This window comes from Leucoraja erinacea, chromosome 5 (genome assembly GCF_028641065.1).
Source record: "Leucoraja erinacea ecotype New England chromosome 5, Leri_hhj_1, whole genome shotgun sequence".
Classification (NCBI taxonomy): domain Eukaryota; kingdom Metazoa; phylum Chordata; class Chondrichthyes; order Rajiformes; family Rajidae; genus Leucoraja; species Leucoraja erinaceus.
In genome coordinates this window covers 77,593,693-77,619,127 of record NC_073381.1, presented here as the reverse complement: position 1 = coordinate 77,619,127, position 25,435 = coordinate 77,593,693, and the positions used below count along the sequence as shown (strand labels likewise).

General features: G+C 40.4%; 1 protein-coding gene across 44 annotated transcripts in view; it reads right to left on the bottom strand.

Annotated features, from left to right (window-relative positions):
* The window catches only part of eya4 (EYA transcriptional coactivator and phosphatase 4), a 408,000-nt gene that overhangs the window by 12,459 nt on the left and 370,106 nt on the right, over nt 1–25,435 (bottom strand). For 36 of the 44 annotated variants that reach the window (XM_055635976.1, XM_055635979.1, XM_055635978.1 and 33 more), the window contains 5 exons: nt 18,532–18,590; nt 18,278–18,438; nt 8,743–8,857; nt 7,313–7,434; nt 2,874–2,974 (listed from right to left, as the gene is read on the bottom strand). In XM_055635976.1, the coding sequence (XP_055491951.1) occupies nt 2,874–2,974; nt 7,313–7,434; nt 8,743–8,857; nt 18,278–18,438; nt 18,532–18,590 (558 nt within the window). Of the gene's footprint in view, nt 1–2,735; nt 2,837–2,873; nt 2,975–7,312; nt 7,435–8,742; nt 8,858–18,277; nt 18,439–18,531; nt 18,591–25,435 lie in introns of all 44 variants that reach the window. The other 8 variants (XM_055635975.1, XM_055635982.1, XM_055636014.1 and 5 more) reach the window with 1 other exon arrangement.

Here is a 25,435-nt window from a genome sequence, read left to right as displayed (position 1 = left end):
TGTGCGGGGATCGCTGGTCGGTGCGGACTCGGTGTATTTCGAAAATAAACTAAATCATTTGGAAAAGTACTGAAGAGGAACAAAAGTTATTTTTTGTAGATCAGCAAAGTTTTGATCCTGGGGGTGTTGCATTTCAATGTTAATGTTACAGGAGTGCCACAAATCCCTCAGCATTATACTCCCAGTTGGCTGATCCATAATCTTGTGTCTGTCAGAGCTCAGACAGCTCAATGAAAGGGGACTTCAGGCTATTAATGGGCTTAATGCAGGGAACAATTATTTAGTCTCCCTTGGATCATTAATTTTATTTCATCTTCCGCAGGAAACTACAATTCAAGTATTGTAACTCCTGATTTCATTCCTGCAGATGTCAGGCGGAATTTCTTTAATGGAAACAATACATGAAAAAAAATGCAAGCTGGGGAAAACAATGATTACAAAATATTCTATGCTCCTATTTCAGAAGGCAGACATAAGCCGGCAGCTATTTGATGTCAGGAGCCTTTGCATGCAAGGTCCCCTCAGGAGTTGTGATGATGAGTAATGAGTTTGGTGAGTGGAAAAACATTTGAGTGGAAAAATACCATAAATTCAAAGTTCTGGCCTTGAGATTAAATAATGCCATTTACTTTCTCTATGCTGTTGTTGATTTCAGTTTCTAAAACAAATATTACTCAGCAAACCCAAATCACTTTGGTGCACATTGAACAGCAAGCCGATCTTGATAAACTGTATAACACATTCATTTGCATTACTTCAGTGAGTGTAGCCGTTGAGCGCATTAATTACACCCTTGGTCGGGCTAATTACAAAACCAACTCTGCATTAAGTTCAATGAATCCAGAAATTATTGAGGAGGCATCAGAAAATAATGATCACAAAAAAGATGCCATGTTGATATGAGAACCCAATTCATTCACTAATAGAGTTCAGGGAAGGGAGGCTGGTGATACTATGCATACTGACTCCATGCGATTACAATGAAGTTGACTTTAATGTTCCCCACAATAACTTAGGATTTCTACTGTAATTTAATTTAAAGATCCAGCATGGAAACAGGCTCTTTGGCCCACCAAACCTATGCCAACCATTGGTCATCCATTCGCATTAGTTCTATGATATCTCACTTTTGCATCCACTCCCTACGCAATAGGAGCACTTTATTTTATGGAGGCCAGTAAACCTGCAAACCCACTCGTCTCTGGGATGTGGGAGGAAACTGGAGCACCCGGAGGAAACCCACGTGGTCATACGGAGAACAGGCAAACTCCACACAGACAGCACCCCAGGGCCGGATTGAACCCAGGTCCCTTGTGTGGTTAGGCAGCAGCTCTAGCAGCTGCACCACTGTGCTGTACTTATCAGCACAGACAATGATTGTAGTTTTGTGTGGTATTTCCCTATAGTCTAAGAAGAAAAATAGAAACTTAAAAGATTACACCAATCAATTCATGCCTGCAAAGTATGTACATTTATAATGTTGTAATCATTTTGATGAAGCAGCCAATCTTATTGAGAGGGGATTTATTCTTTATAAAATAAAAAATAATTTTACCTGTAGAATATGAATATTTGAGTTAATATGTCTTTTTCTTCATTGTACGAACTGCTAATTTAAAATCTTATGTTTTACCAACTTATTCATATATTTCACTTTCAACTTTCTTATTACATTTTATAATATTTGTGTCACATGGGCTAGAGAATAATGTCATAAGGGATAGGAGTAGAATTAGGTTGTTCGGCCCATCAAGTCTACTCAGCCATTCAATCATGGCTGATCTATCTCTCCCTCCTAGCCCCATTCTCCTGCCTTCTCCCCATAAACTCTGACACTCTGACACAAATAAGTTAATAAGTTCATAAATCATAGGAGCAGAATTAGGCCATTCGGCCCATCGTGTCTAATCCAACGTTCAACCATTATCATGATCTATTATTCCCTCTGAACCCCAATCTCCTGCCTTCTCCCCATAATCTATGATACACATTGTAATCAAGAAACTATCAGTCTTGACTTTAAAAATACCCAATGACTTGGTCTCCACCACCATCTGTGGCAATGAATGCCGCAGATTCACCACCCTCTGACTAAAGAAATTCCTCCTCCAGAATGAAATTGCAACCAAAACCTTCTCTGTTCCCATCTATTAATCTTCAAACTACAAGTCAATTTTAAGTTGCATACAAAATAGATTTTCTATTCTTGCTCCTTGGAAAGATCTCCTCTGTTGTTGTTCTGTGGTTTGCTCATGGAAGATGCAACTAGTGTTATTTAAAAACAAGTATTAAGATATTGCAAATAGTGTTAATTGTTTCAGTTGAAAAACTCACTCTTGCATTGTTCAATCAGTATCTTACAATTTCATTGAGTAGTCTAATGAGATAATCTTTGAAGAAAGGCACATCACAAATCAGGAATTAAAGCATGCAGAACTCTGTTTTCTGATTCACTTAAGCCCTTAAAGACAGGCATATAATTTCTTTTAAAAAAACATGCAGGAAGGAAAGGAATTATCCGCCACCTTAAAAAGGAAACCAAATCAATTGTCTATAAGGTTAATTCTAGTTGACAAAGCAACTTGTCCAAAGCACTATCTTCTTCATGCTCTACAAGCTAATATATTAAGGCACACTTGGAAAAGTCTTTTCCAACATCACATAAACTCAAACAAAGCAAAGCCCAGAGTAATAAATCTAAATGGTGCACCAACGATATTTAGCAGACTTGTTACCTTTTTTGCTGCCTGTTCTTCTTCTACACCATCCCCAATAACAACATATACTACTTTTCTGCCAAACCTTTGCATAATTCGTTCAAAGCAACTTTCTTTGCCTAGAAAAAAATGAGGAAGAGTACAGGGTGAATTTACCTGAGTAGCAGCATGTTCTTCATCTCGGGCATCTCCAATGACAACATAAGTAACTTTAGTGCCAAATTTGGACACTATACGCTGAAAACAGCTCTCTTTGCCTGAAAAACAATGAACGGCTCAGCCTTTCAACAATAAACCATTTTATTATATTGTATTCAGTTTCTCTTCAAATACCTTTGAGAATAAGTTCAAATATTTTGGGGACAAAAATGATGAGAACTATATCTGCTGCAAAGTCTTGAATTCAGATGAGGTTTCAGTAAAATTGTAAAATTGTCCCAAGTGTGTAGGATAGTGCCAGTGTACGGGGTGATCGCTGGTCGGCACGGACTCAGTGGGGTGAAGGGCCTGTTTCCGCGCTGTATCTCTAAAGACTAAAATAAAATCTAAAGTCTAACGAGCAGTTCTATGTTTCTTCAACTTCAATCCAATTTTAATTATACAAAATCACTCTGTTACCTGTGCTCATTTGTCATTTAACAGTGAAATTTGGTCTTGGTTTGGTATATCCACGATGAATTTTACACCAAGTACTTACAGGCAAATGAACTATGTGAAAGACTCGTGTCCCTGGTAAAAAGGTGTTTTCCTGCCTTTCCCCCCCACCCACCCCCTGATTACATGAAGGCACATACTCCTACTCTACCTGATGGGCACTGCCATGTTTAAGGACAACTAACAAACAGATACCCCAAAAAATCCTCTTGGCAGCATGATGGCTAAAATTGATATTACTTTCACCTAACATTGACAGACAGTGGTTGAAGTTGGCATTTGGTAGTGATTGGAAATTGGCAATAGTGAATCAGTCTGATATCTCTTTCATTTGACCTTATCATGCCCATACATGTGTGTTCCAAAGATACCAATGGAAGTATGATGCTTACTCCTTGGATGTGGTAGTGAACGTCTTGTCCTGACAGAAGATTTTAAGATGATGCCCTTCTCCTTATTTCTAGCATTTATTTCCCACTTATAGAATATGAATTTAGAATGCTTTTCTGCTCATAAAGTTTCAAGAAATTCTTAATATTGTACTTAGCCTCCACAGCTATTCTTGAGTTCCTTCCTAATCCACTGAGCACTCTTTTGGGAGGGAAAGTTAGTATATTTTAAAGCGATTTTTCCCGATCTTTTTGTTGCATTGTGTTGCTTTCTGAGGTGAAGGCGTACAAAATAAGACCCTTGCTTTGTGCTCTCCTGTGCCGTTAACACGGGTCACCTAGGGTTACAGTCACAGGTCTAGGTTGTTATTTCTGTCATTTCAAAGGCTTTTGGCACTTTGGCCTTCATCAGTCAGGATATTGAGTATAGAAGTTGGGAGGTCATGTTGCAGTTGTATAAGACGTTGGTGAGACCGCATTTAGAATATTGTGTTTAGTTCTGGGCACCATGTTATAGGAAAGATATTGTCAAGCTTGAAAGGGTTCAGAAAAGATTTACGAGGATGTTGCCAGGGCTAGAGTGTGTGAGCTATAGGGAGAGGTTGAGTAGGTTGGATCTTATTCCATGGAGCACAGGAGGATGAGGGGTGATGAGGGGAGTTCTTATAGAGGTATATAAAATCATGAGAGGAATAGATCGGGTAGATGCACAGAGTCTTCTACCCAGAGTAGGGGAATCGAGGACCAAAGGACATACATTCAAGGTGAAGGGGAAAAGATTTAATGGGAGTCTGAGGGGTAACTTTTTCACACAAAGGGCGGTGGGTGTATGGAACAAGTTGCCAGAGGAGGTAGTTGAGGCTGGGACTATCCCATCGTTTAAGAAACAATTGGGCAGGTACATGGATAGGACAAGTTTGGAGGGTAATGGACCAAGCGCAGGCAAGTGGGACTAGGGTAACTGGAACATTGTTTGCCGGTGTGGGCAAGTTGGGCCGAAGGGCCTGTTTCCACAACGTATCACTCTATGACTCTATTTGGTTTGTGAAATGGAACTTCTATTTGTGTCTTAGTTTAATTTCCAAAAGTGTCTTATCATCCCTAGAGGCCACATTTCTAACATTAATTCTATTTGTTCTTGGTTTGTAATTGTCTGGCATACTTGATGATACAAAGGTAACTAACTTACCAATATAGCAATTTTGAATTATAGTTTCTTTATACAGTAATTTCATACATTGATGACATGTCCATTGCAGCCTCTTTTCTATTAGTTTCCTGTAGGGTCAGGATTTGTGCTAATATTAAACAGCCTCTCCCACAGAATGGCATCTGTGGTAATGTTAAACAGCTCCTCAATCAGTCAGGATACATAGTTATATTATAGCAGTCCTTAGATCTGTTAAACATCTCCTCAAACAGTAACATGCACTCATAGATCATTGTTCACGTTAAACCACTCGCTTGTAGGTTGTAGTTTCTTCAAAGTACTTTGATAATCATAAGCAAATATCTGAAAATAACAGCAAGTGACACATCAAACCATAATGAAAGAACACATCAAAACACTTTGTAACCATTCGTGTTCTAAAACAAGCCCTTATAAAAACATTTAAAATAAGCATCTGGCCTTGTCCAAACACATATTGGAAAAATCATGTTTATGTCTTACATGGCAAGAGCCTTCTGATTTGATAGTTTATTGTTTGTCACAAGGTGATCTAAAATATAGGATTCAACTCAAACTCCTTAAGAAGCATTAATATTTGGACGTTTGCTTGGTGTCACCCCAGCTTGGTGCACTCGGTCTCATCTCTGCTTCACTGGCAGGCACCTTCAATCATTTGCATAATTTACAGGCAGAAGTTACATAGCAGGGTCTCTGCAGATAACTGATGATGCAAGTACGTCAATTGTTTTCAGAATTACTCTTTTGAAAGTCAGGTTCAAATGTTCATCATTTATTGAAATAGTTCAAAGTTAGTTCTCAAACTGAGTTCATGACTGACCTGGAAGGCCAGGAAAATTGCAGGCTTGTGGGTTTGGGGAAAAGTGGGTAAGGATAAAAGCAGAGTGAACATTAAGCCCAGACCTTGTGTACCTATCAATAACTGTACATGGCCCAAAGAAGCTCATGGCACTGGAGAGGATCACGTTTATGTGATGGTGTAGAAGTAATAAATTACATTATGCAAGATTAGATAAGATCATTCAAGTTTTATTAACTTGATCAAAAGTCTTCAGGTTCAGGTTCATGTGGTGGGGCAGAAATGATGGAAAGTTTGATTAAACAAGATTAGATAAGATTATTCGAGTCCCAACAAACTTCATCAAGTTTTTTTAAGAAGTAACGTACGTGATTGATGTGGGTAAGACTGTGGATGTTGTCTACATGGATTTTAGTAAGGCATTTAAGACCCAGGTAGGCTGATCCAGAAGATTAAGATGCATGGGATTGACAGTGAATTGGTTAAACTGATTCAGAACTGCCTTAATGATGGAAGATAGAGGGATGCAAATATCAAACACTAGAGGGCATAGGTTCAAGGTGAAAGGGGAAAAGTTTAATGGAGATATATGGGTCAAGTTTTTTACACAGAGGGTGGTGGGTGTTTGGAACACGTTGCCAGAAGAGGTGGGGGAGGCAGTTTATGATGGTGGTATTCAAGAGACTTTTGGCTAAGCACATGGATATGCAGGGAATGTAGGGATATGAATTATGTACAGGCAGATAAGAGTTAACTTTGACATTGTGTCCCTCATACACATTGCGGACTGAAGGCCTGGTCCTGTGTGGTAACGTTCTATGTTCTAAGATGTTCTCACACTGGGAATTTATTTAGCATCAGTATTGGTGAATAACCTAGATTTTTGAATGAACCTGGGCATCTTGGACTGGATGCCTTAAAGATCATGGCAGGAGAATGGTATTAGCGATGGCAGAAGTTAACTTCCTTAGGCATCCAATAAAAGGTGTTGAGTAGGGTGATATATGGCTGGCACAAGTGGCATATGTGATTGACGGGTGACATACTTCTCATTCTCCCCCTGCTTGTCAGTGCCCAACAGGTCCACAGTGGGCCTGGATACTGGCCACTGGTACTTTAGTAAGATGTCAAACCCTTTTAAACCAAATGTACCGCAACAATAGAAACAAGGAACTGCAAATGCTGGTTTACACAAAAGGAAACAAAGTGCTGGAGTAAATCAGCGGGTCAGCCAGAATCTCTGGAGGTGATCAATAGGTGACGTTTTGGGTCGGGACCATTCTTCCGACTGCAAAGGTCACTTGCACCTACTCCTTTGCACCATTGTGGGACAATTCTGCTAATCCTTTTGATCTAACCTGGTATAACATTAAACTTAAACAGTAGATGGTCTTTACAAACTTATTGAACTATAGTACTGAAGGCACATAATTGCCCAGATGTTAATAATTAAACATTGGTTGTGATAACCAAAAAGTGAGACCTTGTGATCTATAATCTACCTTAATTGCAATTATAATTTCTGTGATTATCATTCTAAAAATATTCTCTGAATCATCCTTACCTATTTTGGTTGCACTGTAAATATTTTCAATGGGGAAAACACCACCTAAGCTGTACAATAGGACTTTGGCAAGTGCTGGTACAAGTTGCGTCGTAGTTACCAATACATTAATACAGTTACTCCTGCAATAAACAGAGACATAACCAAATCAGCAACACTCCTTGTAACATTAGAAAAATTATTAATTATCGACAAAAATGTGTTTCAGGTTAATACAACTGTTTATTGCTCAAGTCCCAGTTCAGCACATAATCTAAAAGTTCATAGTTCACATGAAATGCTGCGTCGTGCCTGAAAATGGGATCCAGCGTTTAGGAACATAGGAATATTTAACACCATAAACCTGTACAAACATTGAGTGAACTCATGGCTGATTCGTGATCTTGCCCTCCACACTGGAACAGCTCCACCCAATTCTGAATGTAGCCCAGACCATCACACAAACCAGCCTCCCTTCCACTGACTCCAACTACACTTCATGTTGCTTCGGCAAGGGCACCAACATAATCAAGGATGAGTCTTACCACGGTCACTCCCACTTCTCCCCTCTCCAATCAGGCAAGAGGTACAGAAGTGTGAAAACGTATATAGGGACAGTTTCTTCCCTGCTGTTATCAGGCATCTGAACCATCCTATCAGCAGCTAGAGAGCGATCCTGAGCCACAATCTAGCTCATTGGAGACCCTCAGATGATCTTTAATCAAACTTTGCTGGACTATATCTTGTCTCACCATTATTCCCTTTATACTGTATCTGTACACTGTGGACGACTGGATTGCAATCATATACAGTCTTTCTGCTGACTGGATGGAACGCAACAAAAAGCTTTTCACTGTACCCCGGTACACGTGACAATAAACTAAACTAAATTAAACTAAACTAAACATCAGCCTATCATAAGGTCATAAGTTCATAAGTGATAGGTGGGAGATTGCAACCTTCACGTGGTCCACCCTGTTTTGACGAATGCAATCAACCTGGCGTGCACACACAGAAGATCAAACAGAACAAGTTGTCCTACAACTTTAGGCTGTGCACACCATACGCAAGAAGAAGAAGAAGTGATAGGAGTAGAATTAGGCCATTTGGCCCATCAAGTCTACACCGCCATTCAATCATGGCCGAACTATCTCTGCCTCCTAACACATTCTCCTGCCTTCACCACATAACCCCTGACACCCATACTAATCAAGAATTTATCTCTGCCTTAAAAATATCCACTGATGTCCCAAATCTATTGACAAGTTGACGAACAGAAGTGTACCAATCTTAAATTAAAAATTAGTTACACATTGTGGCTCTGTGACATCCCCCACCATCGTCCAGTCAATGACGTAGCTGGCTCCCTGAAGCTTCGGGCAGTGTGAAACAATTATTCATACACAGGAATTTCTGTTATTTTTATTGAGTTATTTGAAGGTAAATCCTACCTTGAACTGATGATTGAGAGTGATTTAAGTGCATTCGACAGCCAGGAATCTGTCAAAGCCTCAACCTCAGCCCTTAACTGAAGCCAGGCATCTCTTTTTGCTGGACCAAGTAATCCTAAAATAAAACACAAAGAAATATACAAAAAATGTGCAGTGACAATATATTTGAATAAGCTGTTGAACAGAAACTCCCTCGCTGTTATCATACCATTGAATAGACCTCTCCTAAGCTAAGGGTGCCATCTTGATCTCCTGATCTAACTCATTATGGTCTATGCACTTTGTTGTATCAGCACTTACTAACAGTGTAACGCTGTAACACTATATTCTGCACTCTGATTATGTTCCCTGCGCACTACCTGTTGAACTTTGGTGTGGCTTGATTGTCTTCATCCATAGTATGATTTGACGATAGCACACAAACAAGGATTTTCACTGTATCTTGGTACATGCAGCAATATTAAACCAATGCCAATACCAATATTACACTAAAACCAGATGTTGCACCAGCTATATGTGGGAAACCATGGATATAACACCTCATGCATTACCTTCCGTGTTTAGAAATGTTTGGCATGTTTGCACTGAAACATTGTTGTGTTTTGAGCTAATGTTCAATTGGGTTCTCTGAGGATTTTGGTCAATGTGAACATTTGAAGCAAGTATGGAGTGGTTTTTATGCACTAAAATTGGACTAATGATTTCCAGTGGAAATCTCCAGCGAAAATCATAAAAACATGGCTTCCGCCGCTGTGGTGTGTGGCAATCATATGAAGATGTGAGCAATAGATAATAGATAATAGGTGCAGAAGTAGGCCATTCGGCCCTTCGAGCCAGCACCACCATTCACTGTGATCATCCCCAATCAGGTTGCTGCCTTCTCCCCATATCCCTTCACTCCTCTATCTTTAAGAGCTCTAACTAACTCTCTCTTGAAAGCATCTAAAGAATTGGCATCCACACACTCACAACTCTCTATGTGAAAGAGTTTTTCCTCATCTCCATATTAAATGGCTCACCCCTTAATCTTAAACTGTGGCCTCTGGTTCTGGACTCCCCCAACATCGGAAACACGTTTCCTGCCTCTAGCATGTCCAATCCTTTCATAATCTTACATGTTTCAATAAGATTCCATCTCATCCTTCTAAATTCCAGAGTATACAAGCCCAACTGCTCCATTCTATCAACATATGACTGTCCTGCCATCCCAGGAATTAATCTCTTGAACCTACGCTGCACTCCCTCAATAGCAAGAATGTCCTTCTTCAAAGTTGGAGACCAAAACTGCACACAATACTCCAGGTGTGGTCTCACTAGGGCCCTGCACAACTGCAGAAGGACCTCTGTGCTCCTATACTCAACTCCTCTTGTAACAAGGCCAACATGCCATTCACTTTCTTCACTGCCTGCTGTACCTGCATGCTTACTTTCAGTGACTGATGAACAAGGACCCCAGATCTCGCTGTACTTCCCCTTTGCCAAACTTGACACAATTTAGATAATAATCTGCCTCCCTGTTTTTGCCACCAGTGGCACATTTATCCACATTAAACTGCATCTGCCATGCATCTGCCCACGCACCCAACCTGTCCAAGTCACCCTGCATCCTCATTGCATCATTCTCACAGTTCATCATCCACCCAGCTTTGTGTCATCCGCAAATTTGCTAATGTTACTTATAATCCCTCCATCTAAATCATTAATGTATATTGTAAATAGCTGTGGTCCCATCAACGAACCTTGCGGTACCCCACTAGTCACTGCCTGCCATTCTGAAAGGGACCTGTTTATTCCTACTCTTTGTTTCCTGTCTGCAAACCAATTTTCTATCCATGTCAGTACCCTACCCCCAGTACCATATGCTCTAAATTTGCCCACTATTCTCCTATGTGGGACCTTATTAAATGCTTTCTGAAAGTCCAGGTACACTATATTCACTGGCTCTCCCTTGTCCATTTTCTTTGTTACATCCTCAAATAATTCCAGAAGATTAGTCAAGCATGATTTCCCCTTCATAAATCCATGCTGACTCGGGCCGATCCGGTTACTGCTATCCAAATGTGCTGCTATTTCATCTTTTATAATTGACTCCAGCATCTTCCCCACCACCGATGTCAGGCTAACAGGTCTATAATTCCGTTTTCTCTCTCCCACCTTTCTTAAAAAGTTGGATAACATTAGCAACCCTCCAATCCACAGGAACTGATCCTGAATCTATAGAACATTGTAAAATGATCACCAATGCATCCATGATTTCTAGAGCCACTTCCTTGAGTGCCCTGGGATGCAGACTATCTGGTCCTGTGGATTTATCAACCTTCAGTCCCATCATTCTGCCTAACACCATTTCCTGCCTAATGAGAATGATTTGACGATAGCACACTCCCTCTGGCAGTCGAAGAGAGAACAATTATCATGGCTGCTGTGTAGAGGAGAAGCTGAAGGGAATACACCAGGAAGTGGCATGGGAGGGCCACCATATAGAAGAGGCTGCCAGGAGCAGGCTGGACCGATCTCCTCCAAATGTGAGAATTCTCACAGCATGGAGCAATGTTCTAAGAAGATATACCGGCCCTGGCACAGTGGCGCAGCAGTAGAGATGTTACCTTACAGCGCCAGAGACCCAGGTTCAATCCCGACGACGGGTGCTGTATGTACGGAGTTTGTACAATCTCCCTGTGACCTGCATGAGTTTCCCCTGGCATCTCCATTTACCTCCCACAAACCAAAGACGTACAGTTTTGTAGTTTATTGGCTTGATAAAATTGTAAATTGCTCCTAGCGTGTGTAGAATAGTGTTAATGTGCAGGGATCGCTGGTTAGCGTGGAGTCGGTGGGTCAAAGGTCCTGTCTCTGCACTGCATCTCTAAACTAAACTAAAAGATATGTCCCAAGTGCATTGCAATCACTACAAATACCAATCCCTTAAACACGCACAGACTCTTCCTTCATCCACGCACTACTCCACAATCCACCATGACATATTGTGTCCTAACCCATCGTCATTTCCCCGTAAAATATCGAATTTCCAAACGTAGATAATGAAGAGGTGTCTCAATGTCCAATATTTCCTTTTTCCAGGCTAACACGAGAGAGGATTAAGAGGGGTAAAGAACTGCACAGGAAGGTTCCCTCACAAGTTCTGAGCCTCTCAGGGTTGGAGGAGACCATTCTTATCCACGTGGCCAAAATAGGCTGTATTCTTTCACGTTCATAAGTTCTAGGAGCAGAATTATGCCATTTGGCCCATCAAGTCAACTCTGCCATTCGACCACGGCGGATCTATCATTCTCTCTCAACCACATTCTCTTGCCTTCTCCCCATAGTCAGTTATAAAAGCATAAAATAGTTAATGCTACAATTTAATTAAAGAATCAGTTTTTACATTAATCATTCAATGGAAATTTATTTTTATTTTTCAATTCTACTTCCTATGCATTACTAATGCAGCATTGAGTAATTAATAAAGGATCATATCAATATGTGACAATATAAGTTAATTAGAAATACAAGAACATTAGATATAGGAGGAGGAAGGCCATTCATCTCCTTGTGCTGCTCCTTCATTCCATAAGATTTGCTGATCTCCTGCCTCAAGACTACTTTCTTGCCCTGTCCCACTTTCTTTGATTCTTCGAAGAAAGTTTTTCTTTTAGTTTTCTTCCTGAGATCCATTGATCGTTGTTTTGAATGCAATGGATGACAAAGCTTTCACAAGTCTATGAGGTAAAGAACTGCATGGAGTAATTTCTTTGCTTGGCCTTGGGAAATGGTTTTCAACTGTGAATAAATTTCTCTTCACTACAGTCTTAAACTCGAGAGGATAGATGCCTGGACTATTCAACCTCTCATGTGGGACATCTGTTCAAATGACTTGATGTTGCAGCGACGTCTGATGGCTGGTATCCTAGACCTGCCAATACCAGGCCCTTGACCCTTTTCATGCTTTTATCCACATTGACTGTAAGGCCAGTAATCTAATTCAAGGCTCCTTTTTTTTTTAACGTAGGTTATGTATCTTTGTACCATATTACAGTGGAGTGCCTGATGACATTATATATGGTTGTCCCATGTTACAATAGACTGCCTCTGTTATATATGGTTGTACTACATTAGAGTGGATTGCTTGTTGATGCAATGGGTAGCAAATTAAAGGTTGTATTCCTGTTCATAAAAAATAAAAACATTGGTGTTTTCCTTGCGGCTTTTACCCCTTCCCTTTTGTTACTTCACTGGAAAAGTGCAAATCTAAAAATATTGGGCTCCATACACTCCTGGAACTTCCAGCTCTTCACAAAAGATGCCCCAGAGAAACAGAGCCAATGATGCTCTTAGGCAAAGATGGACACAAAGTGCTGGAGTAACTCAACAGGTTAGGCAATAAATATCTCTGGAGAAAAAGGATGGGTGACGTTTCGGGATGGGACCTTTCTTTTTTTCTACATTTTGTATGCTCTTATGCAAACAGGCCACATAATGGATCATCCTCTAGTAAACCCTTAGTGGGTTAGAATTCTGATAAGTGAGATATGAATAACTTAACAACACTAAAAAGTGTTGGAGTAACTCAGCAGATCAGCATCTCAAGAACATGGATGGGTGAAATTTTAGGTTGGGACACTTGAAGAAGTTGATGTCTCATGTTCTCCAGCGATGCTTTTCTTTGTAATCCAGCAGCTGCAGTTCCTTATATCCATTAAAATGGTTAGCTGGTATAAAAACCCTGTGATAGCGCAAGTCTATGGTCAACTACTTGTTTATTCTTACCAAAAAAAAATGTTTGTTCCTCACTATAAAATAGTGTTATTTTAACGGTTCAATGCTACTTTACTGTGACATGTACTAGGCACAGTGAAATTCTCTTTTTTTGGCAAACAATTCAGTAAAATTCTTACTGTACATTGGCACAATCATACACAAGTACAAGAATGGCAAACTCCACTGAGATAGTACCCAAGATCTACCATGTTTCCATCTGTCCAGCTACATACTACACTAAGTTTATTTAGTGCCATTTGTTCTCAGTTCATGTTGTGATTAAAGCCTAGACGTACTGGGGAAAAACCGAAGATGTGATCCCAGATTTCATGTAAAAAGCAGCTGCCATTTCATGCAAATATGATCATGGCTGATCATAACCAGTCCCCATCAAGGATTCCTCATTGATAGAAATGCTTTTGGCATTCTGCCACAGTTTTATGAGCTTTGTTTCTGATTCTAATTATCATTAAATGTTATTATCATTCAATCACCCCCCATCAATTTGTTTTATACATATGAACGACATTGTTAACCCAATGTGTAAGATATATGGCAAAAGTAATTTCATTCCACGGACAATAATTGTTTTTCTTAAGCAGTCACCAATTAAGAAGTGTTTCATGTTAAGTAGTGTTTTGGGGAGAGAAAATTCCACAAAGAGGTAATTTGAAAAAAAAAGCTCACCATGGCTTGGTTTGTGAACAGCTCTGCCCCACACCACAAGAAATTGTAGGGAGTTGTAAATGTAGCCCAGTTCATCAGGCAGCAGACTACCCACCATTGACTCCATCTACACTTCACGCTGTCTCGGAAAAGCGGCCAAAATAATTACAAACTTGTCACACCCCCCATCATCCCTTCTACCCTGTTCCTGTCGGGCAGAAGATACAGAAGCATGAAGGTGCACATCACTTGTGGTGTTTCTTCTCCTCCGTTATCTGGCTTCTGAATGGTTCTTCCATAAGCTCGGATACTGACAAATTCACCTCTACCCCTTTGTGTCATTAGATCTTGTCTCTGGAACCAGTGCACCACAATGCTAAGAACTATATTCTGCACTCTGTATCTTCTCTTTAGTTCTACCTATTATACTTGAGTTTGACTTCAATGTACAGTATTATCTAATTTGTTTGTGTAGCATGCAGAACAAAGCTTTTCACTTTATTTTGGTACACATGGCAAAGATAAATCTAATCCTGAACATAAACCTACTGTAAGAATTCTGACTGCCCTTGTAAGTTTAGTTTAATTTAGAAAAACCGCATGGAAACAGGCCCTTTGGCCCATCGCACTGACCAACAATCTAGTTGTACACTTACCCATAAACACTAGTTCAATGTTATCCCACTTTCCCATATTGCACACTATGGGCAATTTTATAGAAGCCAATTAACCTACAAATCTACACGTCTTTGGAATGTGGGAGGAAACTGGAGCACCCGGAGAAAACACACGCAGGCACGGGGAGAACATACAAACACTGTACAGACAGCATCCGTAGTCAGGATCGGACTCGGCCGCTGTAAGGCAGCAACTGTATCGCTGCGCTACTGTGCTTCCCTGCGACATTTTATTCATGAAGTTTTATTCAGAAAGTTATTTCATGAATAAAATATCTCTGTTAATACTTTAAATGATCAATTATCAACTATTTTCATAATCCTGGAGACCAAATAACAGAGAATGCTGTGACATGGTGTCGGAAGTGCTGGCTGATCAAACTATGATCTACAAACTATTTAGACACAGGATCCCTTAACACTGAAATAATATTGGACTTGTGCCGAGCGACAATGAGATGTGTGGTTGAATTGAAACAATGCAGGAAGTAGTACACAAAACTGGCCTAAACAGCTGGATTTCCAGGCAATATCCCTATCTAAAGAATGAAAACTTACGAGGGAAGATTTCAAACTGTAAATTGGGTTGGTTCTGGCAGATAAACCAAAAATGATGATAGTAAAAATATTATTGTACCTCATTGATCACATTTGAAGAGAACTCTAGCAAACCATAACTAAACCTCAAATGAGACCCTGGAAAATGCATTTGATGCACTCCAAGCACATTGAAAACCCACCAAGAAATGAACACAGTTAATCTTTAACGGTTTGTTATACAGAACCGTGAGCAGGGAGAATCCTTCAATACCATTGATGGAGCTAAAATTGCCAGCAGATAATTGCAATTTCACAGATTTGAAGAAGTCAATTGAAAGTGGCTGGATCATGTGTGGAATCCACAACAGCAGCCTGAAGGAATGACAGCCACACAAAGTGCTCCATTTTGGAAAATACATACAGACATGCAATGGAAGGGTGTGAAGGTTGGATGGCCAAAAGAAGGAAGTATATGCGATGACATGTGAGTTGTACAGAGGAGAACGTACAGATAAGCTTGTTTAGATGTTGCGTGTGCTGTAGCACTACATGAGTGGCTGAGGAGGACACACCTTTGTATGGGACGCATGCATGACCTGGATAGATAAGTTGTTTCTGCCATTAGCACTTGATAACAAAATATCTTCATCACACACCAATGACTTACAACATTCCCCCCAACACCTGTGGTCATGGCTGAGTGTGTGGTCCAGATTGCTGGAGCAGCTGCCTCAGAAAGACCAGTGAGGAGGCTTGTTTGACCGAAGCAGATACTGGAGAATGCCCCACTGAATGCATAGAGTGAACAGCATAGCATGTCCGTAGGGAACTACAAATACTTACGGCTCTATTAAGATAGGACAGATATCACCCAGGTATCTTAAGGATTTTATGCCAATGAAAACCCACACAGATTGGTGCACATATGGAATTTTTTCTTTTGTCTTTCATTATGAAAGAAGGACATAATAGATATCATAGATATCATTCTTAGTTTAGAGATACAGTGAGGAAACAGGCCCTTCGGCCCGCTGAGTCTAAACCGGCCACCCATGCCCACACATTAACACTATCCTACATACACGAGGAACAATTTACAATTTTACCAAGCTAGTTAGCCTACAAATCTGTACGTCTTAAGGTCATAAGGATTAGGAGTAGAATTAAGCCATTCGGCCCATCAAGTCTACTCCGCCTTTCAATCATGGCTGATGTATCTCTCCCTCCTAACCCCATTCTCCTGCCTTCTCCCCATAACCTCTGATACCTGTACTAATCAAGAATCTGTCTATCTCTGTCTTAAAAATATCCATTGATGTGGCCTCCACAGCCTTCTGTGGCAAAGAATTCCACAGATTCACCGTCCTCTGACTAAATAAATTTCTCATCATCTCCTTTCTAAAAGAACGTCCTTTAATTCTGATACTATGACCTCTAGTCCTAGGCTCTCCCTCTAGTGAAAACATCCTCTCAACATTCAATCTATCCAAGCCTTTCACTATTCTGTATGTTTCAATAAGGTGCCCCCTCACTCTTCTAAACTCCAGCGAGTAGAGGCCCAGTGCCAACAAACACTCATCATAGGTTAACCTACTCATGGAGTGTGGAAGGAAACTGGAACACCTGGAGAAAACCCACATAGATCACGGGAGAATGTACAAACTCTATACAGACAGCACCCATAGTCAGGATCGAACCCGGGACTCTGATGCTGTAAGTCAGCAACTCTACTGTTGCGCTACCATGCTGTCATATAATTCTGTTGACAATAATAGTTCCTTTAATGCAATTATCCCTGATTACTTGCTGCTAAGGCCACACCAGTGTTTGGCAAAGGAATTGCAGATGCAGGTTTACACAAAGGATGCAAAGTGCTGGTGTAACTCAATGGGTAAAGCAAAATCTCTGGAGACCATGGATTGGTGATGTTTCGCCTCAGGGCCCTTCCTACTGGTTCTAAACAGAGGACGCTTCAAAGAAAGTAACTTTGAGGATGCTCGCTATGTAAGCTGTTTCATATCTTTGTTGGAAGCTGAAGTTAGTCATTATTTCCAATTACAGAGAGTGGATAAGGGAGATAATGAGACATGGTGCACGTGACTATTTTGCATGTTTGTACTGTGCTATGGTAAATATGGTGGTATTTCAATTCCGAAATGTTTTGAATGATAAGGATGTAAGATTTGTGATAGAAAATTGATCATAAGAACATGTTTTCATTGGCAGTGCTGAATTGGATAACTATGGATCATGATAAGGAAACCAATGTCTTTAAATGTTCTTGTTTAAGAAGGAACTGCAGATGCTGGAAAATTGAAGGTACACAAAAATGCTGGAGAAACTCAGCGGGTGCAGCAACATCTAGGCAGCGAAGGAAATGGGCAAGGTTTCAGGCCGAAACCCTTCTTCAGACTGGTGGGGGGGGGGGGGGGGGGGGGGGGGGGGGTAGAAGAAAGGAAAAAGGAGGAGATGTTTGAACATATATGTTTGAACATATTGTTTGAAGAAAGGCTTGGATAGAGTGAATATGGAGAGAATGCTTCCACTAATGGGACAGTCTAGGACCAGAGGCCATAGCCTCAGAATAAAAGGGTGTACCTTTAGAAAGGAGATGAGGAGGAATTTCTTCAATCAGCGGTTGGTGAATCTGTGAAATTCATTGCCACAGACAACTGTGGCAGTCAAGTCAACGGATATTTTTAAGGCAGAGATTGACAAATCTTTGATTAGTATGAGTGTCAGGGGTTTTGGGGTGAAGGCAGGAAAATAGAGGTTGAGAGGGAAAGATAGATCAGCAATGATTGAATGGCGGATTAGACTTGATAGGCTGAATGGCCTATCTGCTCCTATAACTTATGAACATATAAAGTTCCAGCAAAGAAAACTAGACTCACCTCCTACATTGTTTTTGTAAGTGTTGTATAGTTCTTTTACACGCCTGTAACGGAAGGCTAGTTTTCTCATCCAATCGACTCCTCCTCTCACACCAGTTGCTAAGCAGAGGTTTGCACTGGTAGCTGCGGCATGGAATCCATCAGTTGCAAAACTGTAGGTACTGCAAATAGAGCCAAATAAGATGCAGTTTTCATCCAAATCCTTTAATGGCAATATTAATGTGTGACACCTTAAATCTTGTCCATTGTCCTACCTTAAATCTTGCCCATTGTCATCTGAAGACACGTCATCTATATGAACCTGATCACATTCCTGTTAAAAGATGATTAAATCAATAAAGCACAAAAATCCTCCCTCCACTGAATTACAATTGTATTGTAATTTTAAATCAAGTGGAAATCAGCAGCTTTCGATAATGCTATTACTTTCATACATTGCACTGCAAAATAAATGATGTAAGGTCAAAGACAATAACTGTGCAGCAATATACTGTAAGTCTCATAACATCGAAATAAAATGCGTTTTATCATTAAAATTCTTCTAATGACATTAGCCGTTGATTTATTTTTCATTTATTATAGACAAAATTAAAACAACATTGGTCAGTGAAATGTATTTATTTATCAATTATTATTTATCTATTTAAAATTACATTGGGAAAAGGAAGCTAAGGTACACAAGGTTTTGTGAGAAAAAGAACGTATATCATTATAATTTAGCCCAGACATTCAATAGTTATATGATTGAAAATGCTCATTGGTAGGAATGAAACACGATGAAGACCTTTTCTGGACTATTGTGTCACTCAAAATCCAGCAGGATTTTTCCAGGAAAGAATTGTTTTCGTGTGTTGACACTACTTTAGCATGATGTGGTATCAACACTTATGGAACACTCCTTTTGGAGCTCTGTGGTTGAAATTAGTTTGTACTGTCCTGAGAGCAAAACCATAAGGTCACTCCAAGGATAACCACATTTGAACAGCACATCTGGGAGCTCGGATCTCACTAAAGAGTCTCTATGATTTGGGCCACATTGGCCTCATCCCTCACATCCTTTGGGAAGTACGGTGGTGTAGCGGTAGAGTTGCTGCTTCAAGAAAGAGTTAGATTTAGCTTTTAGGGCGGGGTGGAAGATTGCAACCTTCACGTGGTCCGCCCGGTTTTGACTAATGCAATCAACAAATAAATTTTGCACAAACAAACAAGATCAAATAGAACAAGTCGTCCTACAACTTTAGGCTGTGCACACCATATGCAAGAAGAAGAAGAAGAAGAGCTCTTAGTGGTAATTGAATTAAGGGATATGGGGAGAAAAGCCAGAACAGGGTACTGATTTTGGATGATCAGCCATGATCATATTGAATGGCGGTGCTGGCTCGAAGGGCTGAATGGACTAATCCTGCACCTATTTTCTATGATTCTATAGCGCCAGAGACTTGGGTTCGACCCTGACTACGGGTGCTGTCTGTATGGAGTTTGTGACCGCATGGGTTTTCTCCGGGTGCTCCGGTTTCCTCCCACATTCCAAAGACATGCAGGTTTGTAGGATAATTGGCTTCAGTAAAAATTGTAAATTTTCCCTAGTGTGTAGGATAGTGTTAGTGTATGGGGATCATTGGTTGGCAAGGGCCTGTTTCCGTGTTGTGTCTCTAAACTAAACTAAACTTTGACTCCACCACTCCCAGGTCTGGGACCTGACCTGCAGATTACTCACCATCAAATGCCATTACCCCAAATTGTCAGTTCACTCAAACCTTTGATCTCCTGATGAGCTGATTGACTAGCCTCTGATGCTCCAAAGCCTTGTTTGTCTGACATTCTGATATCATTCACCCAAACCCCAATATCAATTACACAACTAACACCCTGGGACCCACTTCAAACCCTTTCCCATTCCTGGCCCTGATAGTCCAGAGGCTGTCCAGAGCTAACAGTACCCCACCTTCAAGCCCAGATCAGACCTCTAATCATCGGGCCTGTCTGCATCATGATTTCCTACACCTGGACTCCATCTCCAAAAGTGTATTTTAATTCATGTGCTCTGCAGCAGTAAAGGGAAAAGTATAACAATGATTCAGCGGCATATGAGGCTTTGGAGCAAACCCATAACAGTGGACCAAAATTTCCAGGATATTCTAAAAATAATAAATATAAGATCCTAGAATCTTTAAAAAATACAGCACTGAAAGAGGCCATTCAGCCCATCATGCCCATTCTGGACAAGAATAGATTATCAGTTACTTCCATGTACTATTATTGTTTGTTTGTTTTTATATGTCTGTGTGCATATATATATCTATATTTATACACACTGAACATTTTTGTTCTCGTTTATTATATTGTTCATAGAGTACTATGTTTACATATTCTGTTGTGTTGCTGCAAGTAAGAACTTTGTAATTTCATTGTTCTATCTGGGACATATGACAATAAAACACTGTTGAATCCTGAACCAACTCCGCAGGTTATCCCTTCTTGAACTCACCAGACAAGACAGTATGCAACCAGAAGATGGCAGAATTGTTACATCTTTCACAACCATTGGATCATGTGCATTTTAAATATGTGGCAGAAATGATAGTTATTGTTTAACTCATAATTGTATTTTGGCAAGTAGAAGATAATCTATCATTGCTTAATGTGCATGATATTGTTTATCATATAATTTTTATTACAAAGAAGGCAGTCAATAATATAGTTAACATGCAGCCAGCTGAAATATGATTATGTAGTGCAAAATTGCATAATCTATTGCTGAATAGCAGAGTTAATTGAAACTGCTTAGGCCATTAATAACTCCTTCTGATATCCGCCTGTACTCCCACAGCACTGAAATATTTCTTGCTGAAAACATTGCAGTGGCATATGCAATTAGCATTATTCATTCAAAACACACAAGAAAATTAAACTACATGTCTGATCATGCCAGAAGCTTTCCAATATAGATATTTCTTTGTTCGTTGACCCATAAGCATAGGATGGTTACATGAGTGTGAATGCTATCTTGCAAGGCCAAAGATGCATTTTCATTGTCCTTTTACATTACTGCTGTCTGTTCAAGGAACCTGATACTTTGGAATGTCAGAATATTTCCATCGGAGGCTGAACGGAAAACTTGAAAGTTAGAACTTTATGTTAATGATGGTTAGTTATTAGAGGCCTGTAATGAATGAGTGCTGGGGTCTAATGTTCCGGACCATGACTAATAAAGTATCAGTGGTGTGGAACAGTGTACTGCTGTTTGCAAAATAAAAAGAGACCATCAACAAATCATTTTAATTTCTCAATCAAACTAAATGCCTGGTACTGCCTGACCTCAAACCCTAAGAGCTATATATCGTTCATATGGACCCAATAATTTACTACATATGAAACTGACCTCAGCACAGCTGAATCAATGAATGTTCTCCACATATAGGTGAGTAGAGATTAGAGTAACATTCTTGTACCAATAGCCAAATATGATGAGGTTAAGCAAATATGGTCCCAGGTGTCAAGTAACTGAATGTTTAATATACAAGACTAATGTCTTACTTAATGTTTTTGGTTGAAAATTGCATATGAAAAAACATGGAGGAAAAATGAATAAACTGTTCTAAGTGCTGTAGCCTGAAGTAGAGTTATTGTGAACCTTATGATCAAGTATAATTTATGTGACACAACAAATATTAGCTCTTCACTATAACACTCACCACCACTGCTTACAGTATTTCTAACTCCCTCATTAACGTAGGAACCACATAAAAAAACGATTGTATGCTTTTTGTATCCTTCTCAATTGACAGCCTTATGGAGCAGTGATCTGCTGCAGTGAGCTGAAACACCGTGTAGCATACAGTATGTGGAAGAGTTGACAGAGGTGGAGGACGAGATTGATGGAGAGAGTTGGATTTCAGGTCATCGTGGGTACATGGAGACCCTGCTAATCCAGAGCACAGGGGAGCTCTGTAAGTGTGCCCTGGTTATTCTTAGTAGCAACTTATAAGTCATGTTGTTTTTGCAAGAGGCCTTTTTTAATAAAAGTTTGCTGTACTACAGCTCAGTTTGGCAGTTTGTAATAACAAGGAAGGCCTGGCAATATCAAAATCTGCTTCACTGTCTGGATTATGCAAGTGTGCACTGGTGCACTGCTGGAGTTTTCTTTATAACAGGCTGTGAGGAAGCCCGAGATTGAGCCGAAAGCAGGCTGTTCTGTACTTTATTTAGAGACTGACACGGCCGGCCAATGCAGCAGATTAGCAGTACAGAAAGCTAATGTGAACACGGGAGACCCCGCATTAAGATTGTTCGGGTCACACAATCCTGCTCTTACTCAATTCACAAATCACTTCTCGGAAATTTGAGATGTGGGATAAAATTTGCTTTCACGAAAGTCAGGTACAAAAATAGAAAATAATTAAAAATAACTGTGGACCAGTGAGAAGCAAGGTCCAGTGGTCAGGGGGCAGGGGTCAGGGGGAAGGGGGAGGGGGCAGGGGGCAGGGGGCAGGGGACTCTGTTGCTTGTTGAGCAATTTCCAACACAAGATGCTTCTGGTGAGCACCTGTTGGATGTAATTTTCGAACGTGTCTACGCACAACTTGGCCCAGTGGCGCAGCTCATAGAGCGGCTGCTCACAGCGTCAGAGACCCAGCTTCAATCCTGACTTCAGGTGCTGTCTGTGTGAAGTTTGCACGTTCTCCCTGGGTGACCACGTGGGTACTCTCGTTTCCTCCAACATCCCAAAGTCGTGTGTGTTTGTCGGTTAATTGGCCTCTGTAAATTGCCCCCCTAAGTCTGTAGGGAGTGGATGAGAAAGTCGGATAACATAGAACCAATGTGAACTAGTGTGACCTATGGTCAGCGTGGACTTGGTGGGCCAAAGGGCCTGTTTCCATGCTGTATCTTTAAACTAAACAAAAACTCCTTTTCCACCATCAATCCTGTAGCCGGAGTTGTGCCACATTTCCTGAATTCCAAGCCCATCCCAATGGGCAAAATCTCATTGTTGGGAACAGTGTGTCAAACATTGATCAACATTCTTAGCCTTATTTCTCCATTTTCATGCACTTTCTCCTAATGTTGCTGCAGGTGACAAAGAATGCAGAAACGGCTACATTGAAACTTGCCCTGACAGCAATTGATTACAAGCAACTGCACTTCTTGTACAGACTTAATGACTGCTTGTAAAGGTTGGCGTCAGTTGTTCCAAGTGATGAGGAGGGGAGGCGATCTGTTGAGCAGAAAACTACTTGCAGTTTTCCGGGATTTGGAGGAGATCCTAGAAGTTGACGCGTTCTCAGCTAGAGTTGAAAAACTTGAGGTATGGTCTAATATTCATCTTTAATAAAGGAACATTTGGTTTGATAAACAGGTTTGTAAAGTAATTAAGGAGGGCATTAATTTCAGATAATGAAGATATTATTCAAGGAAACTTTAAGATATCTTTATACAGTACATGGGTTAATAATATATCATATTTTCCATGGTCATAATTACTGAAACAAATTCATGAATGAAAGTTGGATAAATATTTGAAAAGAGAGAGATTAAGGTGCGTTGTGTGGTAGTAATATGTGATTAGTTTAGGCAACGCTTGACACAAACTTGTTGGTTTTGTTGATATGCTCCTTCACCACATTATCAAAATCCGCCTCATTAAGTCTGATTTATCCAACTGCAGTATTTTTGTCGTTTGATACGAAGGATGAGGGTTTAATGAGCGCGAAACTTGAGTGATATTCTGGTTGTGCGCTGGGAGTGTTATGGACTGTCAGAAGCGCTATTGTTCACAGATCAAACCATAGCCTCCTTGGCTAGACACAAGAATGTGGGAAATCCCTTGGGACTGTTGGAATAAGGTATCTTTCCAGAACTTTTATCCCTCAACCAACATCTCCACTTATTACAGACAATCTGGCTTCTGCATTCCACTTTTAAACAACAGTGACTACACTTTAAAAACATATTGTTGGCCGTAGGCACTTTGGGATGTAAAATGAAATGTGAAGGTGCTATATCCTTGCAGCTACTTTATATTTCCCCAGGTGCTTCGGGTCAAGACCCTTCTACAGGGGCTGAAGGCACTTTGTGTATTTTTGTGTAAACCAGCATCTGCAGTTCCTTGTTTCTACGAATAGAAGCCAGCTTATTCCTCTCCGTGGAATTAAAGTTGAACCTGAAAACATTCAAGGAATGGTACAATGCACAAGAGAAATAGGGGTTGCATCATGCTCCAGGGGGTCAACGAAAGAGCGTTCACGTTGCGGCCCTGTTTCCACCAATCTTTCCACCACCACGCACAAGAAGCACCAGACGGGCACCATTGTGTGCAGATGCTGAGAAGTGTGTTCAGCTCTGTGTGTGGACTCCACAAGAAGAAGATGCTCCAGTGCAGGATATGGAGAGGAGAGGTACAGGATGTGGAGAGGAGAGAGGTCATGTCCATAGGGTGCCACCGGACCTGCCACATTGAGCTCAGAAGGGGAAGAGGAGATTGACAGATTCTGGATTAGCCAGGGTGTCAGGGGTTATGGGGAGAAGGCACGAGAATAGGGTTGAGAGTGAAAGATAGATCTACCACGATTGAATTGTGGAGTAGACTTGATGGGCCAAATGGCCTAATTCTGCTCCTATCACTTATGAACATGAACTTATTGATACCGTGTTAATCCTCAAAGTATTTCTGCTGCTGAGTCAGTCGTCACATTGGATCAACTTGAGCTCTATAGTTCCTAGATAACAGGGAGTACAGAACCATTAGATACAGGAGGAATGAGAAAAGAGCAGATTGTTGATCTAAAATGCCTTTTGAAACAAGGCTAATTTTAATTGATATTGAAATTAACGAACATGACATTGCTGCAAACACCAAGGGCTTATTTGTTCTAGTCCCAAAACTAGCACTTCCTCCGTTTATTGAATAATAATGACATAAATATGTGGCATCACATGATACTCAGGCATGTGCATTCATCTCTGGCATCTAATTTAACCTACTACAGCTGATGCCTAAATTTTCCATTCAATTTCATTCAATTCAATTAGCATCTGTGTGCTAGGATTACATTTAATTTGCTGAAAGGATTTCAGTACGATGGCTTGTCATTTGCTCTGTTTCCTTGCTCTCTTCCTTTGTAACAATGGCTTTGACTAATTCCTGAAACTCTGTTAAAG